This window comes from Peromyscus maniculatus, chromosome 19 (genome assembly GCF_049852395.1).
Source record: "Peromyscus maniculatus bairdii isolate BWxNUB_F1_BW_parent chromosome 19, HU_Pman_BW_mat_3.1, whole genome shotgun sequence".
NCBI classification, from domain to species: Eukaryota; Metazoa; Chordata; class Mammalia; order Rodentia; family Cricetidae; genus Peromyscus; species Peromyscus maniculatus.
In genome coordinates, this window is record NC_134870.1 from 15,455,274 (window position 1) to 15,476,932 (window position 21,659).

Below are 21,659 nucleotides of genomic sequence, written 5' to 3' on the forward strand. Positions count from 1 at the left end.
CAGACCTAAACAGAGAATTCTCAACAGAGGAATGTCAAATGGCTGAGAAACATTTAAAGAAATGTTCAACATCCTTAGCCATCAGGGAAATGCAATCAAAACCACTTTGAGCTTCCATCTCACACCTGTCAGAATGGCTAAGATCAAATAGCACAAATGACAGCCTAGGCTGTTGAGGATGAGGAGCATTGCTGGCGGGAGCACGAGCTTGGACAGCCACTACGGAAATCAATGTGGAGGTCCCTCAGAAAACTGGGAATCATGCACTTCAACATGCAGCTATACCACGCCTGGGCACATACACAAAAGATACTCCTACAAAAGTATCCATCCTACCGCAAGGACACTTGCTCAACTTTGTTCATTACAGCTTTATTCATAATAGCCAGACACTGGAAACAACCTCGATTTCCCTCAATGGAGGAATGGATAAAGAGATTGTGGCACATTTACACAATGCAGTATTACTCAGCTGTTAAAAAAATGACACCATGAAATTTGCAGACAAATGGACGTAACTGGAAAAGATCATCCTGAGTGAGGAAACCCAGATTCAGAAAGACAAATGTGGTATGTATTCACTTATAAGTGGTTATTAGCTGTTAAGTAAATGATAATCAAGCTACAATCCACAGACCCAGAGAGGTTAGGTAAAGAGAGCTATAGGGAAGATCATGGATCTCCCTGGGAAGAGGAAATAGAATAGATTCTGACTGGGGGTGAGTGGGAATGGGAGTATGGGGTGTGTGTGTGCTGGGGGGATGGAGGGAGAGAGTGTGGAGAGAGGCAGCTGGAAATGGGGGGCATTTTGGGGGGTAGTGTGGATACCTAGTGCAGTAAAAACTTCTGGGAATCTATGAGGTTGACCTTAGTGAAGATTCCTAGTTAATAGAGGATATGGAGTCTCAACTGGTTATATTTTATAGCCAGGCAAGGCTTCCATTCTGTTGAGTTGTTGACCAAGGAGGTCCTGTGGAGTTCTCTAAACAACCCAGGCTGATGCTAAGACAGAGGCCACCCTCTGAAAACTGATAGTGGGGAGGGGACATTGCCAAGGACACCACCACTCAGCTCATTGAACATAGAGGGGTTGAGCTGGTGTGGGCTTGGAGCCTTCAGCCCTCATTCTAGTCTCTTTGGTGTGAGAAGGTAATGTGCAGGCTATGCAAAGAGAAACCTGGGCACCAACCCAGCCATCAAGTCCTCCATCTACAGTCTGTTCTCCCTGCAAGATGTGCGGGGGCAATGGTGGCGCAGAACAGGTGGGAGTGGCCAACCACTGTTAACCTGAGATTCACCCCACGAGAGAGCACATGCTCTACACTGCCTAGATAGCTAGGAACCAGAGACTGGATAGCCCAAAGACCAAGGATTGGTGCCTTGTCCATCTGTCATCAGAGAGGTTTCCTCCAGCAGCAGATGGGAGCATGTGCAGGGACCCACAGCCATGTAGGGAGGGAGGGAGGGGGGGAGGGAGGGAGGGAGGGAGGGAGGTAGGGAAGGAGGGAGGGAGGGAGAGAGAGAGAGTGTCTCTCTAAACTGGAGGCCTCCGTTGGGTCTGTCTCTTTGGAGATCAGGCAACCCTGCAGAAGAGGGGGAGGAAAGACGATAGCAGTCAGCGGGGATGGAGGACACCAGGAGAACATGGCCCATCGAATCAACTAAGCAGGGCTCACAGACACTGAAATGGCAAGCATGAGGCCTTCGTGGTTCTGCACCAAGTCCCCTGGGTATATGTTATGGCTGTTAGTGTCCTTGTCAGACTCCTAACAGTGGGAGTGGGTGTATCTCTGACTCTTTTGCCTGCTTCTGATACTCTTTTCCTCCTTTTGGGTTGCCTTGTCCAGCCTCCATATGAGGGCTTTCACTTTGTCCTGGCTCGCTGTCATCTCTTGGAGACACGCTCTTTTCTGAAGAGGAAATGGAGGAAGAATGGATCTGGGGAGAGGGGAAGTTGGGGGAGGGGGGCAGGAGAAGTGGAAATTGTAGTTGGATGTACTGTATGAGAGAAGAATCTATTTTTAATAAAAGAAAAGTTAACACAAAAAAGGGAAGAACGAGAGAAAGGTTGCCCTCCAGCATCTTGCCAATTCCATTTGCTGACAATCACATCTCTCATTTACCATGTTTATGTGACACCTGAGCAGAGAGATGATTCTAGATCACAACAGAAATGCTAATTTCTACTATAGAATTAAATGACTTTGTTTTAGAAATTACAAATCTGTTGCAAAATACAGTCATATTAAATAAAATATGAATTTCGGTGAAAAAAATCTAGGATCAACTTAATATAATTCTGGGGTTTAACATTTTCTGTGAACTCTGGCTGCTTCAGTCTACAGAAGACTCACACTTGACCTTCCATCCATGTGAAGAGATGTTCCTTCTAGAGCATGCTATCTCCTTGGGTACAGCATTTGCAGCGCCAACCCAAATAGTGTTTGTGTGTGTGTGTGTGTGTGTATATGTGTGTGTGTGTGTGTGTGTGTGTGTGTGTGTGTGTGTGTGTATGTGTGTCGGGGGGGGGGGGGCATCTTTCACAGGCCCTGGAATCCATTTCATCCTTTGGCTCAATAATGGGTCACATGTTCAGTTTTTCAGCTGCACACTACCTCTTGTGAATAAGGACAGTGTACCCTGGGCAAAAGCCACTCTTCACATTAAGTGTTCCCTGGATTCTCTACCTTCTTCTGGATGTTGCTCTGATGTTTTACCTCATTGCATTGGTAGCTCTTAGATATTTTTAGGAATATGATTTTTAAATCTTGTCCCTCTTTGCAGTCTTTGCCATTACTTCAAGAGGAAGTATCTTTATCAGTTTAAGTGTGCTCCTAAAAAGCAGGATGCAGGCACATTCTGCTTTTTATTTCAATCTAATAGTATTTTTTTCAAAAGGGAGATTCAATTCAGTATCACTTATTACAATGATTGGTCTATTCATTTTATTCCATTACATTTCTCATTTTATGTTTTCTTCCTTTTCCTCTTCCTTTACTGTGTCAAAGTTGCTGAAGTCACTGTCCACCCCAAGTTAGGTCTGGTAGGTCACGAATGGGTGGGCAGCTCATGCTTGTGTCTGAGGTAAAAACAAGAATAGGCTTCCTCAAAGTCAAAGATGTTCTTTTGCCATCTACATGCATCTCATGCATGCTTTATTTGCACACCCTATTCATTTTACACATACTACATTTTTCTGTATTAAATTTTCTCCTAAATTCTTCAAGACTGCAAAAATTCAATAGACAATTTCAATGGCTGTCTCCACCAATGGGTTAACACCAACTCTGCAGTGGCCTTGGGGCCTGTTTCAAGGCAGCTTATGTGAATTTCATTTTGTCTTAAGCCTCTCCTTTCTGGAACCCTTCTGGGAATACCTGTGGCTCTGTCACAACCACAAGTCAGACTGGAATTTTATTCATTCCCAGATAACTGTTTTCAAGAGGCACTCTTTCTGTTGTTACTTTAGATGGACAAAGAGTTAACTCCTATTTTTCCCTCACATAATTAGAACCATATGACTACTTTAATCAAAAAGTGCCAGCCAGGGTACTTAGCTAAGGAGAGGACTCAGCTAGCCTGTAGGTGAATTCTTAACTCATGGAAACTGTTAATAAACAAAACCAACAATGGATTTCTGTAGTTTCAATCCATTAACTGTGTGGTCATCTGTTAGACATAGAAAACTGATACACCAAGGCACTGTTTCCCCCAATAAGGGTGTAAGAGCTCATTCCTACAACAAAGGGAACCTTTTGCTTTCCCAGCGTTGTCTCCATTCTCTATGAGGAGCGCTGAAACCACCATGTGAGTTTGGGAGGGCTTCAGCTATAAACTACCACAAACTCCGTGGCCTACATGGAATTTCTTGCCTCATAGACTTGGCGGGCACAAGTCTGAAATCCAAGTACCCAGGGGTCACTCTTTCTGAAGGCTATGGGGAAGAATCTGTTCCAGGCTGCTCTTCTAGCCTAGCTTTCGGTTTCTTGCTAGTGTGTGTATACATGCTCTTGGCTCTCAGAAAAATCAACCTAGCTTTACCTTTATCTTCAAATGGCACTCTTCCTATGTGTGCCTGTCTCCAAATTTCTTCTTTTTACAGGGCTCGCCCTGTTCCAGGATGATCTCATCTTAACCAATTCAAACTGCAGTTGGGGAAGGAGGTCACACTGAAGTACTGGAAGCTATGACTTGAAGATACTTTTTCAGAGAGTGGGCTATAAATGAAACTATAAGACTTTAGCCTAGTCTCTCTTTATACCTTTAAGTTTAACTAAAATAAGATAAAAGTTTAAGAAATATTCCTGTATTTTGTTCAAAAGTTATACACCACAGCCCTAGAAATTATGCCTTTCTTCTCATAACCCAACAGGAACATTTACTTTGCATACACAGAACTCTCAACTTTCATTCTTTTTTTCCCCAGTAACTACTAAGTGTTTCTCACTATTTTCTAACTTCCACCCACAAGAAACTTGATTAGTGTGTTAATATGATTATCATTCCTCCACAAGTACTTGTTATTTTTCCTAAAAGCTAGTCATCCTGTCCCCACGAATCAGGGTATACAGCCGCCTTTTCTTTCTTTCCTTTCCCAATATGGATGAGTCCTTGTAAAGATCAGAAAGAATTCAGATGATGTAGTTGATTAGTGTTTTCCCTGAATGTGTGTCTGTGCACCATGCACATGCTCTGGTGTCTGCAGAGTTCAGAAGAAGACATCAGATCTCTGAGAACTGAAGTTAAAGTTGGTTGTGAGCTATCGTGTGGGGACTGGGAAGCACACCCAGGCCCCTACAAGAAGTGCTCTTAACTGCTGAGCCCTCTCCCTAGTCCCAGGACTCATTTTCCTTGTGTGTATACCTATATGATTTTACATGCACCACTTGCATGCAGGTGCCTGTAAGGTCCAGAGGGCATTTGAATGCCTGGAACTAGAGTTACAGATGCTTATGAGCTGCTGGGTGATATGGGTGCTGGGAGTCTGGGTACTCTGTAAGAGCACTCTTAACTACCACTGAGGCATTTCTCTAGCTCCAGTACATTTTCTTTGACTAGTGTTTACTTAATGCATTTCTCTATGAGACCAAAGTCTAGTTGTCAGACTATTGTAAAATGCATGGACCCAGCAGAAACCAGAAGGCTGAGTGGTTTCATAGCCATAGGCATGTAGGCACTGTGGTTCCTACTCCTTGTTCAAATCTCTTGTCAAAGTATCTTTTCCTGTCTCTTCATGTCTTCTAGCCTCAAGGACAGCGAAAACCTAGCTTGCCTATTTAACTACTTCTTTGCCTTTTAGAGAAGACTTGTCATTCATGTATTAAGTCAATGTAACCAATCCTCCTACCCAATCCCAAAGCTCTCCGAGTGACAGTCTCTTTTTCTAGTACCCATGGCTTAACTAGTCTGTCCCTGGTATTATTCTTTCTTGATCAGCTGTTTATGAGAGAAGCCTTATTATCTTTACAAGGACTTCAGTGAACCTTCGAGGCTTTGATACCAGTTGTCTATTTTCCTTTTCTTAATTAATTCCCAATAAATAATTCTGTAAAAATCAAATTAGTCCCAAGACTCCCCTGCTTTAATACTGCTCTGGTCAGGGGCTTTTGTGAACACTGTTTTTCTGATAAGAAGGGAGAAATGTTAGATGTTGCCAAGATCCTTTCCCTTACCCTGTCTTTTCTTCTTCCCACAAAAGCAGAGACTTGAAGTCTGTAGGTAGAGCCTATATATCTCAACCATGAAGAAAAACAAAACAAAACACAACCCAACACAATATCCCAAAAGACTGGTGCTGCAGAAAGCCTGAGAGACTGCCTTTCTCAATCAAGCCACACCAGCCTATTCTGAGATTTCTTATGGAAAAATAAACTGCTACTTCAGAAGATGGAGTAATTGATTCTACCATAGTAGCTGAACACAGTTCTGACTAAAGAACTCTTTACTTACACACCACTGCTCTTAGTCTCTTTTAGTATTTGATCTGTAAGCCATTTCATCCTGGAGTGGCAAAGTGATTAGAGGCAGGAATGGAGAGAAAAGCGCTGTATTTAGACTTCTGTATTTCTTGAATCCTGTTGTTTTAGAAACAGTCCCACTATGTCGTTGGCTGAATTCAAATGCATGATTCTCCTGCTGCAGCCTTCCAGGTACTGACATTGTAAGCTTGTGCCATGATGGCTGGCCTTTGAATTGCTGACTGAGGTTTAATCCATAACACTGATTCCCTCAGTAACTATTCACTAAGTGCCTCCACTACGTCTGGCACTAAAATGGGTACAAGAAATAAAATAAAAGACATGACCCTGGAATTTCCTTCATGAAATTTGCCTTTGTTGATACTTGTTTTCTTCTGCTTCTATCTTACTTCAGAAGCTATGGATGAGAGAGCTGTAGTTTAGTGGAACATAGTTTAATTCTACAGCATGTTCCTATAGTTCTCAGTATCATACAAGTGAGACAAGATGGCTAATATCTAACCCAAAGCAAGAGTTCCACCAGGTACCTTCTTGATCATCCTCTAGGTCCGCCAGAGTTGGTGCGTTAGGAAGTGAATACATCGAGGACTGGATGAGCTGAGTCAGTTTTGAAATGCCATTAATCACCATGCTTCCCAGTGGAATGATGTGCTCTATGGAAACAAAAAGAATGACAAGTGGTAGCTTAGACAATGGTGACCCTAAGTGTTTTTGCTTGGATAACCCAATGAGCCCACTGACAATGGCTCCATGGCTGAGGAGCCTCACAGAAGGTGCACAGAAGAGGAACAGTGACTATACATGCCAAAGCACTAGCTTTTTATGCAGACAGAGGAACTGGGTGCCAAAGATGATGAGCAGTTCCACCATGTTTATTATGGTGCCAATGAAAAGTTTTTAATGGGATATTCAAAAGGGCTAGAAAAGTTAGAGTTAGTAACTGTTTGAAGAGTAATTATTGAAAACATATTTTCCACTCTATTCCTTTGTATTAACCAGAACTAGTTTCTTTTTTCCTTCCTTCCTTTCTTTTTTTCTTTTCTTTCTTTCTTTTTTTTTTTTTTTTGAGACAGTGTTTCTATGTAGCCTTAGCTGTTCTTGGCTATCCTAGAATTCGCTCTGAAGATGAGGCTGGCCTTAAACTTACATAGATCTACCTGGCTCTGCCTCCTGAGTGCTGGGATAAAAGGCGTGTGCCACTACTGCCAGGCAAGAACTACAGTTTCTAAGGGAATAGTGACTTTATGTAATAGACCCTTTCTCTTTTTATTACAAGCCTTCATGATGGAAAATCTCTCCTGTCATTTTCTCTTAGTTGATAGAGAGAACTTGGCAACCTTCTTATTTGTTGGGTCTGGTCTTTTGTGAATAGGGTATAACTAAGGAATAGTACATTACATATTACCTTATGCTATATAGAACCCTGCTGATATAGGATGCTGGATAAAGGGATATAGATCATGGAATACTAGGAAAGATCACTAAAGTAAATATCAAGGCCACCTTTGCTGCCTTTAATTGATGTGTATGTGTGTGTGAGTATCTGCCACGTGTATGGGTGCTCACGGAGGCCAGAAGAGTCACTGGGTCCCAAGCAGCTGCGTTTACAGGTGATTATGAGTTACAGGGATGCTGGGGAGCCATACTCGGACCCTGTGGAGGAGCAGTAAGTGCTCTTAACCACCCGGTCATCTCTTCAGCCCTGCTGCCTTTTCTCTCACTGCATTAAGCCATTTAGTAATGGGGATAAAGAGACCGGGAATGGGAAATTAAGTAGCAGAAGATAGTACAACTATGAACAAGGTTTTTAGGCCTTAGAAGAGAATGATTTTGGTAAAAGCTACTCTCATATATTCATTAATAATTTATAAAAAGTACCTCCGGCTAGATACAGGAGACTGCCAGAAGTTTTGGAAATCACCAAAAAAAAGGCAACTCAGCTGTGCTAGCACGAGGCAGACATGAAAGGGAGAAGTCTGTGCAGCACAAGTCATTCCTCGTTCACACCTGCAGTGGGGAGGGATCGGTGTTACCCTAGGCCAAAGCACATGTGGGGATGTGGCTGGAGTTGAAAGTAATGAGGCCCCTTGAGGTCGGGTCTGGTAAGTCTGTACCAGGCGCACACTGGGCCCCAATGGCTCCTTCAGGACTTCCTAACTTATGAACTTTTTGAAGAGTTTTCATACACATCTGTAGTGTTTGTCACCTTTCACATTTTACATACTATCTGCACTTTCTGGCAAGTAACAAGCTAGGCTTCTATATCTGCAATGAAATGTTTAGGCCTAGATACACAGGTTAGCTAAAAGGCTGCACGTCAAGCGTTTGGTGACACAGGCTGCGGTGACCGATGTAAAGAGGGGAAGAGAAGCTCTGGTTTGGGGTTAGAGCCTTAAAGTTGCCCACTGGTGAGAAGGAAGTTGGGAGTTTGGGAGAGCTGGTCAGCTGTTTCAGGGAAACCAGGAGGCACTTTGCAGCTCTAGAGGGAGGTCTTAGATGCTTTATGTTTGAGCTGGCTGGGTTCTCTATGTGGTGACTAATGATTTCCTCCACCAAGAAGTCTCAAAATGAGCTTCTAGATGGGAACAAGACAGGCTCAAACATGGTGGGAGTAGGTTAGTTATTAGCTATGGAGGGGGAGAGGGATCACAGCTTCTGTACTTGACACTTGAGACTCACAAAAACAGTATAGACGAAAAGAGATCATAATTCTAAGGACCTTCAGAGTTGCCTCATCTAACCTCTCCACCAGGAAAATGTTCTCCAACATCAAGGAGGCTGACTTACCATCTAGCTTCACACTCCATGTCATGTGAAAACCATTGGTCATCAAATAGAAGTTTCTCACATCTTCAGGCATCACGCAATTGTTTTTCTAGAACCACAAATTGCTTGGTGTTAGGTCAGGGCTTGGAGAGCAGATGAAGGCAATGTCTCAGAGCTCTGCATACAATGTTAACTTATCTTCTCGATCCTCCAAGTAGGAAGATTGATTGTACTTACAAAATTACGAGACAGGTACTGGGCCCAGTAAGCAGTTACCAGTTTGATTTTGTGTGTGTGTGTGTGTGTGTGTGTGTGTGTGTGTGTGTGTCCAGATAAAGCAGATTCTGCCATGTTAGCTGGAGAGGGGGCTCAAAGGGAGTAAAAGCTAAGAGGAGACAATGGAATGTAGCAAGAGGATGTTCTAAGTGTGACATCCAGAGCAGATTGCCATAAATTTCAGATCCATGCACATGTACTTTCTGAAACAATTTATTGGACAGGAAAACACCTGAAAAGTGTGCTATGCATGTTATTTCCACAGCATTTACTACCATGAATCTATTTTAATAGTTCTGATAGTTCTTAACAAAAAGATTATAACAAAAGTATTTCACACGGATTAAAAAATGTCACCCAAACTGGTGGTGTAGAGAACAAAGTAATAGGAGCAAACCTTAAATTCTAACTCACTCACACCAATGTACAGGCCTGACTAGTCTTCTCTACTTAACTCAAGCGCAGAGAGGCAAGTTCTTCAGGTCCTTTCTGGAACCTTCTCCAGTAACTTCTGACATGGCTACAGAGGCAAAACGACAATACAGTAGCAACTCTTCAAGCCTTTGGCTTAGGGGACTCTATAAGATATGATACTGACCACTGTGTACATGCTTTACTTTGGGTCACACTGTCTCACACTGTCAATTCTAAATACTAAGTGTGGTGTTCCGCAGCAGGACAATCTGGGTTCATTTTCCAACCCTGCCATTAGTCGGGTGACCTTGGGCACTGCCACTTAAACTGTGAATCTAGGTCCGAGAATAAACTTTAAGGTGAAGTCTACGGAACGCTAGAGGTGGCAGAGGTGCAACTTGTTAGGAAGACCGAGGACTGAGAAGTCATGACATCTTCAAGAATCTTATGAGAAAACAGGCTTATAGGCGAGTTTAAGCAGCAGTTCTGGGTTATGAAATGGACAATAGTTTTCATCTTAGTGAATTAAGTTTCTAAATTTCCTTTCTGTTTCTTGTCTTTTGCTTGTTGTTTGTTGTGTGCATGTGTGTGTGTATTTTTTTAAACCAGCTACTTCCCAAACACACTTAGGGAGATTCTCAGACTTTATTTCCTAGTTAGTAAATTATCTTGAGCAGGGCTTAGTTTTAGTGTCTTCTACTCATTCTTGGAACTTTCAATGAGATACTTGCAGTTTAGGTGTTGTTAAGATTCTAACTTTTGAGAGGGTTAGAGGGAAATAACTACTGGAAGAAAAAGGTTATCATCAATACCACACAGCTACAAACCCTTGTGACCTACACAACAGAGACCTGCCTGCAAGACATCCTGGTATAACAGAGGCACAAACGTTATGGAAGTAACCATTTTTGAGTGGATTTAATGAGATGGAATCTGTATCTGACGCTGCTTAAATGACTAAGAAACCAAGACTAGAGAGGTTATGAGCCTAAGAGAATACCCACTCCTTATTTTGCTAAAGGAACATAGGACGCAAATGACTCCTAATGACATACAACTATATCCATAGATCAGTGCCTCTCTCAATCCACATCAGAGAAGCTTCCTCTTGCAGCAGATGGGAATCAACAGACACCACAACTGGACAATGTGTAGAGAGTGAGAGACGAGAGACTTCGCAGCACTCAGTCCTAAAGGGGATGTCTTTATCAACAACCCCCCACCCCCAGCCGGGGCTCAGGGACCTATGAAGAATAGGAGGCAAAAAGACTGTATAAACCAGAGGTGATGGATGACTCCAAGGAAATAGTGTCTTCAGGATACAATAGGACCGAAGAACATATGAACTCACAGAGACTGTGGGAGCACACAAAAGACCTGTTGAGGTTCAAGCCAGACAGTGTCCCAGCACCAAGAGGGGAGAGTAGACATAAGATCCCATTCCTAAAACCAAGGAACCATCTGCAATTGATGCTGGCTGGCAAAGGGAAAACCAGTTTTCCCCTATGGAGTCTCACTAGGTTTATCAACCACACTTTAGGGTAGGCCCCGTGCACAAGAATAGTTAGCCAACACAAAACAAACTCAATAGTATTTTTCTAGACTTTTGCTTTCATAAGTTTTGTCTTGGCATTTGTCTTATTAGTCTTTTGCTTGTTTTGATTTTCATTTTTGTAGGGTTTCTGCTTCTTGTTTTGCTTTTTTGAAAGATGGAAAAAGGAAAAAATGTAAAGTTGGGTGGGTAGAGAGGTAAGGAGAATCTGGGAGGAACTGGAAAAACATGAAAATATATTGTGTGAAAATACATTTTTCAATTAGAAAAAAAAAACATGATTACTTCTGTAGCTCTAAGAAGCTAGGACCCACTGGCAGATTTTGACTACTGGTGCCATCTATTGGTAGAGAAATAGAATCTGGAGACTTAGCTTTTTCTTTCTTTCTTTCTTTCTTTCTTTCTTTCTTTCTTTCTTTCTTTCTTTCTTTCTTTCTTTCTTTCTTTCTTTCTTTCTTTCTTTCTTTCTTTCTTTCTTTCTTTCCTTCTCTCTCTCTCTCTCTCTCTCTCTCTCTCCCTCCCTCCCTCCCTCCCTCCCTCCCTCTCTCTTTTTACCAGTAGAAAGATCACTATGATAAGGGGCATACTTTTATACACACACACACACACACACACACACACACACACACACACACACACACACATAATATACACATATATGTATATAACACACATACTACATATATGTGCATATATGTATATGTGTATAATAATGCATATATATATAATATGTACACATATGTGTATATGATATACATACACACTATATATATATATATATATATATATATATATATATATATATATATATATATATATATATATATTGTGTGTGTGTGTGTGTGTCTCTGTAGCCCCAGCAGCCCTCCAACTCCTGATTCCCCTGCTTCAGCTTTCTGAATTGTTGGGATTGCAGTGTGTACCACTATGCTCAGCTCTTCCAGCTATTCTTAATAGATAGTCTATGAAATACCAGCAGAAAAGGGCGGGTAGGGTCATCTTTAAGTAAGGCTGGAGAATTCCAGCACTACTAATGACTCATTTGCTAATGTATTAATCTTACCAAGAAAACCATTATTTTATACAAGCAGGTGTGTGTGTGCATGTGTGTGTGAGAATGCACGGGTATAAGCCTATGTGCTCATGGATGCCAGAGGCCAATCTTGGGTGTCATTCTTCAGGTGCTGTCTTCCTTTTTGCTTTTTGATACAAGGACTTTCCCTGGATTGGGATCACAAGTGCACCCACCGCACTCGGCTCCCCACACATAGGTTCTGGGATCAGACACAGGTCCTCACGCTGTGTCAGTACTTTACACACCGGCACCAAGTGTTGTTTTTTAAGAATTATTCAAAATTCATAAAACAGGGAAAACTACCAAAATAAAATATTTCAAGTACCACCTGAGCACATAAATGGTGAAGTAAACCAAATTTCATGAAAACCACTACACTATCCTTCTCATAAAATGATTGGTGGGGCCTGGCCTGGCCTTGAGGGTCGCTTTGCTACAGGTCTTTCTGTCTCAGGCACCCAAGGTCCTAAGCAGGGCTTCCTGCCATAGCTAGCTTTACTCAGTGAGGTTTTCAAGATACTATTTTTTAGGTGGCTTATCTGCCCTGGCCAGTGACTCAATCACTGCTACTTTAGTTTCTCTTTCAGCCAATATAAAGCTTGCTTTTCCTGGGGTGGAGAGAAGAGACTACCTACTTCAGAGGGCATACTCTCCAACAAATGCATACTCACTCTTTTTCCTCTTGCTCCCCACCTTTGGTGGTAGAAGATGAGATATTGAGAGCTGCTAGTAGCAAAAGCCCATGGGAGTATACAGCAGGTGACAACTAGTGTTCAGAAGGCCAACCTATCAGAACTAAGGGTTCCGTTGGAGGAAACCATCACACAAGGTGTTATGGAATTACTGCCTTTTGAATGAACTGGCTGTTTTTTGTTGTAAACTTCTTATGCAATAACAGCTATGATTCTCCCCATTTACCATGCATTTCCATGTAATGTGTACATGTAAGTAATCTCATGATTACATCTCAATCTTACGGGCATACATAATTGTGGATAGTCTAGAAGATGGTTTCTTATTTAACTGTACATTTTTATGAATAGAAACATACTAAAATATGCTTCATAACTAGGTTTATTGGTCCATGTGGACTGTAGACATTTAGAGGTCTTGTTCTCCATCCTTAGCCACTGACAAGGCAAAAACTGGCCAAAGTGTCCTTGTAGAACTTTCACAGACTGGAATTACAGGTGCCAGGCCTTGTTGGATCAAAACCCTTCAGAAGAATTACAGCCAACTAGAGGTTGATAGTGCAGGTGTCTGGCCTTGGTGTATCTCAGTCCTTCAAGAGATCAATAGCACCTATGTTGCCCTAAGCTTCCTCCATTGGCACCTCCCCACTCTGATTCATAAAACAATTAACACTTTGTATTTATTTCTCTACCATTTTTTAATGCAAGACTTTAGGCTCAGTAGACAATGTATATGTCCTGAAATTCAGGTGATTAACAGAAGGCTGTTAACTGACTAACCATGTCAAATATTATTAATCACATAAAATAATACACATATTTTTGCCCTTTCACTAAATCTCTCATTGGTTTAATTTCTTCCCTTGTCACCCTTGTAGCTCTCCCTTTAAGAGATAGCCAGAGCCTTTTACAATCTGCAGCTGTTGTCAGACACCCATTAAGCTGACCAAGTGTGACTCTTACCAAAATACTTGTCCCTGAGAGTTGACTTTGTAGTTTTTACTAACAAGTTGTTAATGAATAGATACATATATGATTGGGGGCGGGGGGGGGGGGGGGAGAACGAAGGACTAAGAGAACAATGAGAGAACAGCAGAGGAAGGGACAGAGGAGCTAAGTAGGAGAGCAGAAAAGAAGTTATGTAGATAGAATTGACTTAGAAGAATAAAGTGAATGGACTGAAGAAAGCTCGGTGTACTTAGATTCATTTTGATATCCCTCAGATTAGTATCCCAGCCACTTGGAGCATCTTCCCTAGGACTCTGGGAGAAATCTCCCCAGGGCTGGCACCTGAGGGGAATTCAATAATGAGAAGGAAGGAGAAAGAAGATAATGGGCAGGAAGTGAATGAAGGAGGAGACATAATGAAGATTGGAGGGAGGAGCTAAAGAGAAAGTCAAGGAGAGAGAATAACCCTGAAGACCAATAACACTGACATCATACATTTTAGTGCAATATAGGATTCTGTAACATAGTTCTCCAGTCTCAATGTTTTTTTCTCCCTCTGAGCCTACCTACAAATTTCTTTAAACTACACTAAAATTGGAATCCACTAGAAATTCTATTATATCATCAGTTTTGGGAACCAACTGAATTCCTAGAAACTCTTCATTAGAACTGTCTAAACCTCAGGGGAGAAGGTGGACGAGCTGCCCACTGTCTATTTCTACACAATCCGGTGTGCTATACCATTCCCTTCACCACTGAAGTACTTTATCTGGGAAGGGCATAGGATGGCAGATACAAAGGGGGCAGAGAGTGGATATTAATTTTGAAACAGGTGCTTGCTTGTCTTTGCAAAGCTGGCAATCTAAGGGCCTATTGCAAATACAGCCAAATAAAGGGCTGCTCATGAAGCCCACCAAGAAGGCACATGAGGCACTCTGAATCAATGAGTACAAATACATCTACGCAGAGTCTTCTAGGAGAGAACATTCTCTAGTGGAGGGAAAACCTGAGCTATGGAAGTGGAGGCAGAGGAGGTGGTTTACTGAAACCTTGTGATGAGTGTGTATGAGAGTCTAGGGCCAGAGATGAATTGCTTAAGACTCAGAAGAGACATAGCTTAATCTTTTCTCCCTCTAAAGTACACAATTAAAAATAATTATACAATTTGTCTTATCTGGGGGTCAACACATGCATTGCAAAGGCTCTGACAGAGCTCAGCTAAGATTACCTTGAGGTCAATAATGCCTTTAGGCTTACCCAGTTAAGATTCAGAAGCAGGAGGATTGGCAGGGACATCTTTGAAAAGGCAGCAACTGTTGCGGGCCGCAGGAATATATCATAAGAACTCAGCTGGTTATGGCAAAGTCACTACCTGGAGGGATCATGGAATTCCTCCAGAGGAAGCCAAATCCCAAGGAGTTTTTGGTGTTACTTGGCTTGTTATATATCAGCTGTATTCTGTTATGAAAATCATGTGTGCCTTCATAGCTTTCCCAATTGACTTTCCCCTAAGAAGGACTAACAGTGTAGACTGAGCACTCTCTGGACATACACATTCCAGGTAATTTGGAGAACAGCCTCAGGGAAAGGCTTTCTCTGGAATCAGATATCTCCCTTGGCCACTTTCAAGGACTACAGGAAACACCACCCAGGTGGGCGCCCATTGTTAGTCTCAGGTGGACTAACAATGATAACAACCCACAGGCGAGTCTCCTGACTTAAGGTAAATTCCACAAGGGGACACCGCCTAGGTCAGGTAGACATTAAGTAATAGCTTTACACAATTTAGCTCAGACCCCTCCTTTCTTACAGCCTTACTAACTTTATAGACTTCTAACTACTTACCTAACCACTTCTAGGAATTTTTAGATAACCTTCTGTGCTAACAGCTATGCTCAGCCAGAACTCCCAGTTCAAGTCTCCCTGTAATTATTCTTATCACCCCTCCATTTGACCCTGGAAGCCTGGCTTTGCACTGCTAAGGAAATACTGCTTGTAAGTGTATATATATCAGAACTCCCAGGGCAGGAGAGGAAAAGAAGAGAGAAGAGAATGGAAGAACGAGATGGGTAAGAACTTGAGAGGAACAAGCTGAGATGGGGAAGAACTAGATTGAAGAGCTAAAAGAGAGGACTAGAGGAACGAGATGGAAGATGAGGAAGAGCCAGATGAGAGAGAAGGAGACAGGAGAGGAGCTGATAGGGGAAAGAACTAGATAGATGAGAACCTAGAAGGGACAGAACTAGATGAAGGAATTAAGATAGAACATAGAGGGGACAGTAGATAAATATAGAGAGAAATCAGGCAAGAAAGGAGCTAGACATGAGAACAGAACTGAAGCTGTGTATAAAGGATGTTATGCCAGAGGAATTAAAGCGAATGGATCAAAGAACTCTGAGTGCGTAGACTGATTTACCGACCCTAAAGATTCTCTGCTGGTTGATAGAGCCTTCCGCGGACCCTGGGAGAGGACTATCGAGGGGCTGGACCCCCATAGTCCTCGTTAAGCAACCTGGCTTCACAGCTCTTGGGTACTGTACCTTCTATTTTAGGACTCCACAAAAACAGCCAACCTATGATTGCATAGTCCTATTGTCTCCTGACTTGTTTTGTCTACTTCATTCATTCATCCACCATTTAATAAGTGTCTATTATGGTATTAGTGCAGGTTGGGCACTAGAAACAGATGAACAAGCCAAGACAGAGGAGGTTGGGTTATATATGGACTGCTAATACAAACCCACCTTCTTCTTCGTCCTTGGCAGAATCTTCATTTAGTGGAAAGAGCACAGTGGTCTATTTAACACTTGCTTTTTAAGACTGCTGCAAACCAGGCTGCAGATTAAGATGTAAACACATGTCCAATGAGGAAGTTTTTGAGCAATCTTTCACTTTTCTGGTCAAAAGTGATAGATAGGGAATCAGCTTTTCCTCCCTGCCTTGGGCTCTAGATGACAGGTATGAATTTAGTAGTTATCTAGCCAGCAAAAGAAAAAGAACACAAGAATTGCAGAGATAGTGGCTTAATATTGTCAGATCTGATGAAGTAACTCAAACTGCCTATCCACAAGACTTCTTATATAAAAAAAAATTCTTCATCTAAGCTACTGTTAGCTTTATACAGAGACAAATGTCCAACAGATGTTGTGGATCTATGATGGACAAAGAAAACTAGGAAGGGTCCTGAGTGGGTGGGGAGGTCAGAAGACAGTGGTGTTTTAGCATCCAAAGGAAATTTATGGGTGAGCAAAATGGCTCACCAGTGGTGTCTGGCAAACCACCCTCTAATTGGAGACACAAACAAACCAAGAATGGCTATTTCACTGGGCTTTTGAGGAAGAGTGCCATAGTGGGAGAGATGCTGAAGGGCTCAGGGAAACAATGGCCTTCTTGGAGGGAACTAAGAACATAGCTACCGTTCCATCTCTAGATCAACCTAAACAGACTGATTTGATAGGGACCGAGTAATAAGAAGAGGCTCGTGGTAAACCCTATTCACACCCCAGATACCTAAGGTATCTGCTGCTAAGTTTAGTTCCTAAGCTCAGTTTGGGGAGCTCCTTGATCAGCATATGCCACCACACCACAGCAATACCCAGAGAAAGAGTACTGCACAAATTCTACTTTCACTCATCCAGGCTCCTGATGAATAGCAATATCATGGGACCTTTCCCACCAAGGGTACTGTGAAATAACTAGACAGCTGTTCCAACAGCTTAGGAGACTTTGTTGACTCTCAGCTCCCAAAATAGCTTGGCAGCCACCCTGAGAAGCTCAATCCACAAAGGCCTTGGGAAGTAGACAGGTGGTTCCACTCATCTGGGAATTCAGGGTTGATGGTAGGGAGCAGCTGAGCTACATTCTTCGAGTAGCTTGGCTCTGGGAAGCCCAGGGAAAAGCCACAGTTATCTTTCAACAGATAAGAAACAGCTGAACCCCCCCCCCCGATCTCAGAAGCTTTGCCTGTTGATGCCTTAAGACATAAAGGGAACACCCTGATCATCCACTCTTATTCCTGGGAAACAGCTGGGAAGCCTGTCTGGAGAAGTTGGCCCCACATAACCTGCAGAGGATACCTCTTCAGCTCTTGAACACTGGAAGTCATTGGTCTGAGCCCATTGGATGTCCTAGCTTGCAAGAATCTCTCAGATACCAACAATGTATTCCACTGCTGGGTATGCTGGGATAGTACTCCACCATGTGACCTAAAAAAATTGACAGTTTCCCCACACCTAGCTTGGTGCACTATGTCTAGAGCTGTAATGAAAGACCTGCATCTGAGGTGTTGTGAGAATTTGGCAACTACTGCAGCAGAGGCCAGGAAATTACCTCTAGATATCACCAACTTTGATTACTGCTGAAGAAATCATATGAACACTGAAGGGCCAACATGTTGCCAAACTTAATGTAATATATTTAGCCAACATTCTAGGACAGATGCTATAAAATCTTTTATTATAAAAGCCATTCTAGGACCAGGCCCTCTGAATGGGTGAGACAGTCATTTGGCTCGATCTGTTTGGGAGGCAGCTGTGCGGTGGTGCCGGGTCCTGGGCTTGTTGCATGAGTTGGCTGTTTGAATCCTGGGACTTATGCAGGGACGCTTGGCTCGGTCTGGGAGGGGGGGACTGGACCTGCCTGGACTGAGTCTATCAGGTCGATCCCGGTCCTCGGGGGAGACCTTGATCTGGAGGAGGTGGGAATGGGGGATGGGCTGGGGGGAGGGGGGGGCCAGAGGGTGAGAACAGGGGAATCTGTGGCTATTATGTGGAACTGAATGGTGTTGTAAAATAATAATAATAATAAAAAAAGCCATTCTACAAAAATTAGTGCAAACTGACTTGCCAGATGCAAGACAAAACAAAAAACCCACCAAAAAACCCAAAACAAAACTAAAAACACCTGACATATGAAGCATGACACAAAGCAAAGCAAAATACCTCCAAAGAGGTAGATCCCAAAGCAAAGCAAAACAATGCACTGCTTAAGAAGGAAGTCAAATGCATGGTTTTAAAGGAAAATTTATAAGATGAAAGATATGAATGAACTGCTGTGGGATGTCTTTCTGTAAGCTGTAAATATGTGTTGCTCCCACTGGCTATAAATAAAGCTATTCTGGCCTATGGCAAGGTAGCTTAGAGGTAGGTGGGAAATCCAAGACAGAGAAAGAAGAAAGGCAGAGGCAGAAGAGATGCCAGCTGCCAAAGGAGCAGCAAGATGGCCACGTGGCAATTTATAGATTCATAGAAATGGGTAAGTTGTAAGATCTAGTTAGCAAGAAGCCTGCCATAGGCCATACAATTGGTAATTAATATAAGCCTTTGAATGATTATTTTGTAAGTGGCTGAGGGACTGTGGGGCCGGGCGGGACTAGAGAAACTTTCTGACTACAATGAACAAAGAAATGAAAATTATAAGAAAGCAGCAAATAGGAATTCTGAAGATAAAGAGCTAAATGACACAGTAAGAGTCTCACCAGCAGAACAGATCAAGCAGAAGGAAGATTTCCAAGCTTGAATATGTATCTTTGAAATAATCCCAAGCAAAATTAAAAAGAATGAAGAGTCTTTAAAATTTATAGATCACCATCAAGATGGCAAACTATTGCATTACACATATTCAGAAGAAGGGAGAAGCAGAGAAAATGTATGCAAGGAAGCAATTGCTGAAAGTAATTGGCAAGTGGAAATAAATGCAAAAGCGTGGTATAGATATTAATACTCCAGTCTAGGAAGTTCAAAGCCTTGGTATAGATACTGATACTCCAGTTTAGGAAGTTCAAGGCTTGGTAGAGACACTGATATCCCAGTCTAGGAAGTTCAACATCTTGGTAGAGATTCTGATATCCCAGTCTAGGAAGTTCAAAGGCTCTAATGCAGTAGTTTTCAACCTTCCTAATGCTGTGACGCTTTAATACAATTCCTCATGTTGTGGTGACCCCCAACCATAAAATTATTTCATTGCTACTTCGTAACTGTAATTTTGCTACTGCTATGAATTGCAATATAAGTATTTTTGCCAAAGGTTTGCCAAAGGGGTTGAGATTCACAGGTTGAGAACCACTGTCCTAATTCATTCCAACAAGAAAAGTGAATAATATGGTATAAGCAAACTATCAAAAGTATAAAAAAAATTTAAGAACGGAAACATGATCATTTTTATTGGACTAGAGAAGCACCTAGATTAGTAAAGCATACATTGGAGTATGTATGTCAGAGTATTTCTAGACAGGATTAACTGAGGCAAGGAGACCCATCCTAAATGTGTGTGTAGGGGGCAGTATCTCATAATGTGAGGTCCTGGTGGAGTACAAAGCAGGAAGGGAGAAAGCCCAGGACAGGCAATGCTTTTTTTGTTTCCTGGCCACCATGATACAAGCTACTCTGCTTTGCCATACTCTTCTTGCCATGATTCATTGAAACCTCCAAAACTATAAGACAGACTTCATTTTTTTCTCTACTTCAAACTAAAATAAAACCAGACGAGTCTAACAACAATTTTCTTCCGAAATCATACAAATGAAGAGAGAATTGGATATCCTCAGTGTTCTGAAAAAAAAAATGCCAACAAAGAATATTGCACAGAGCCTTTAAATATTAAGAATTATTAAATCTTCCCAAGACATGTGTGTGTATGTGTGTCTCTGTGTGTGTATGTGTTTATATATTTATCTTAGTTATGGTTTCTATTGCTGTGAAGAGACACTAAAACCACAGCAAGTCTTACAAAGGAAAACATTTAATTTAGGTGGTAGCTTACAGTTCAGAGGTTCAGTCCATTATCATCATGGTGGTGAACATGGCAGTATGCAGGCAGACATGGCGCTGGCTTACAGCTGGACCAGGAAGTTGAATGTGACACTCAGTAAAGCTTAAGCAAAAGACACAACAAAGCCCGCCCCTACAGTGACATACTTCCTCCAACAAGGCCACATCTACTTCAACAATGTCATACCTCCTAACAGGGCCACTCCCTTTGGGATTATGGGGGTGAATTACATTCAACTACCACAATATATATACCCAAATATTTAATAAAGACAAGGCATTTGCTCTAATAGACTAACAGACTCTAAACTAGCAACAGTCAGGTACTGAAGCAATTTTATCAACAGATAACTTTTATCAGTGGACAAATCATTCATAAAAACCAACAAAAAATTAAGCTACTCTTCAGACTTTATGGACATAACACACACAGTCCATTTCAACCAAAAGCTGCAGAATAATACTCTTCTTTTTAACACATGGAACATTCTATAAGAAAATTATGATAATCTATAACATAGTCTCATGAAATTAAAAAAAAATTCTGACAACTGTGGAAGCCCAGAGAGGTTTCCTAGTGAGATCTGAGCTTGCTTTACCCAGCGGGGATGCATAAGGGGATGAATTGACCACGTGTGTAGTTATTAGGTGTTTGGAAAGGTCTGTACTTGGCTGTGTTGAGGGGGTGGGAATTCTTTGCTCCATCCCTTGGCATTCCTTTAAAAAGCTCTTTAGAAGAGACAGAAGGAGCTGGTGGATAAGGATCCAGACCCTCCTGATGTTATCCTATGTTTCTGTCCGTCTCTCTCCCCTCTGTATTTCTATCTAAATCTTTATCCCTCACTTCTAGAGTATCCTGGGGAAAAAAAGTGGGAGCGGGTCCCCCACAGACCACAATGGAATAAAACTGGGAATCAGTAAGAAGGACTTAAGAAAACACAAATATGTCAGTTAAACAACATTCTCTTCAGAGAAAACTGAATCAATGAAGAAATCAAGGAGAAATGTAAACATTTCTTAAAACAAGTTGTCTTAGTTAAGAGTTTCTATTGCTGTGAAGAGACATCATGACCACAGCAACCCTTATAAAAGGAAACATTTAATCATGGTGGCTCACTTACAGTTCAGAGGTTTAGTCCATTATTGTCATGATGGGAAGCATAGCGACATGTAGGCAGACAAGGTGCTGCT

The 21,659-nt window shown here is 42.0% G+C and overlaps 1 protein-coding gene across 1 annotated transcript in view; it reads right to left on the reverse strand.

Annotated features, from left to right (window-relative positions):
- The window catches only part of Tpgs2 (tubulin polyglutamylase complex subunit 2), a 60,225-nt gene that overhangs the window by 11,135 nt on the left and 27,431 nt on the right, over positions 1-21,659 (reverse strand). The window contains exons 3-4 of the mRNA XM_006971420.4: positions 8,766-8,853; positions 6,506-6,631 (exon numbers count right to left, since the gene is read on the reverse strand). Coding sequence (XP_006971482.1) covers positions 6,506-6,631; positions 8,766-8,853 — 214 coding nt within the window. The remainder of the gene's footprint in view (positions 1-6,505; positions 6,632-8,765; positions 8,854-21,659) is intronic.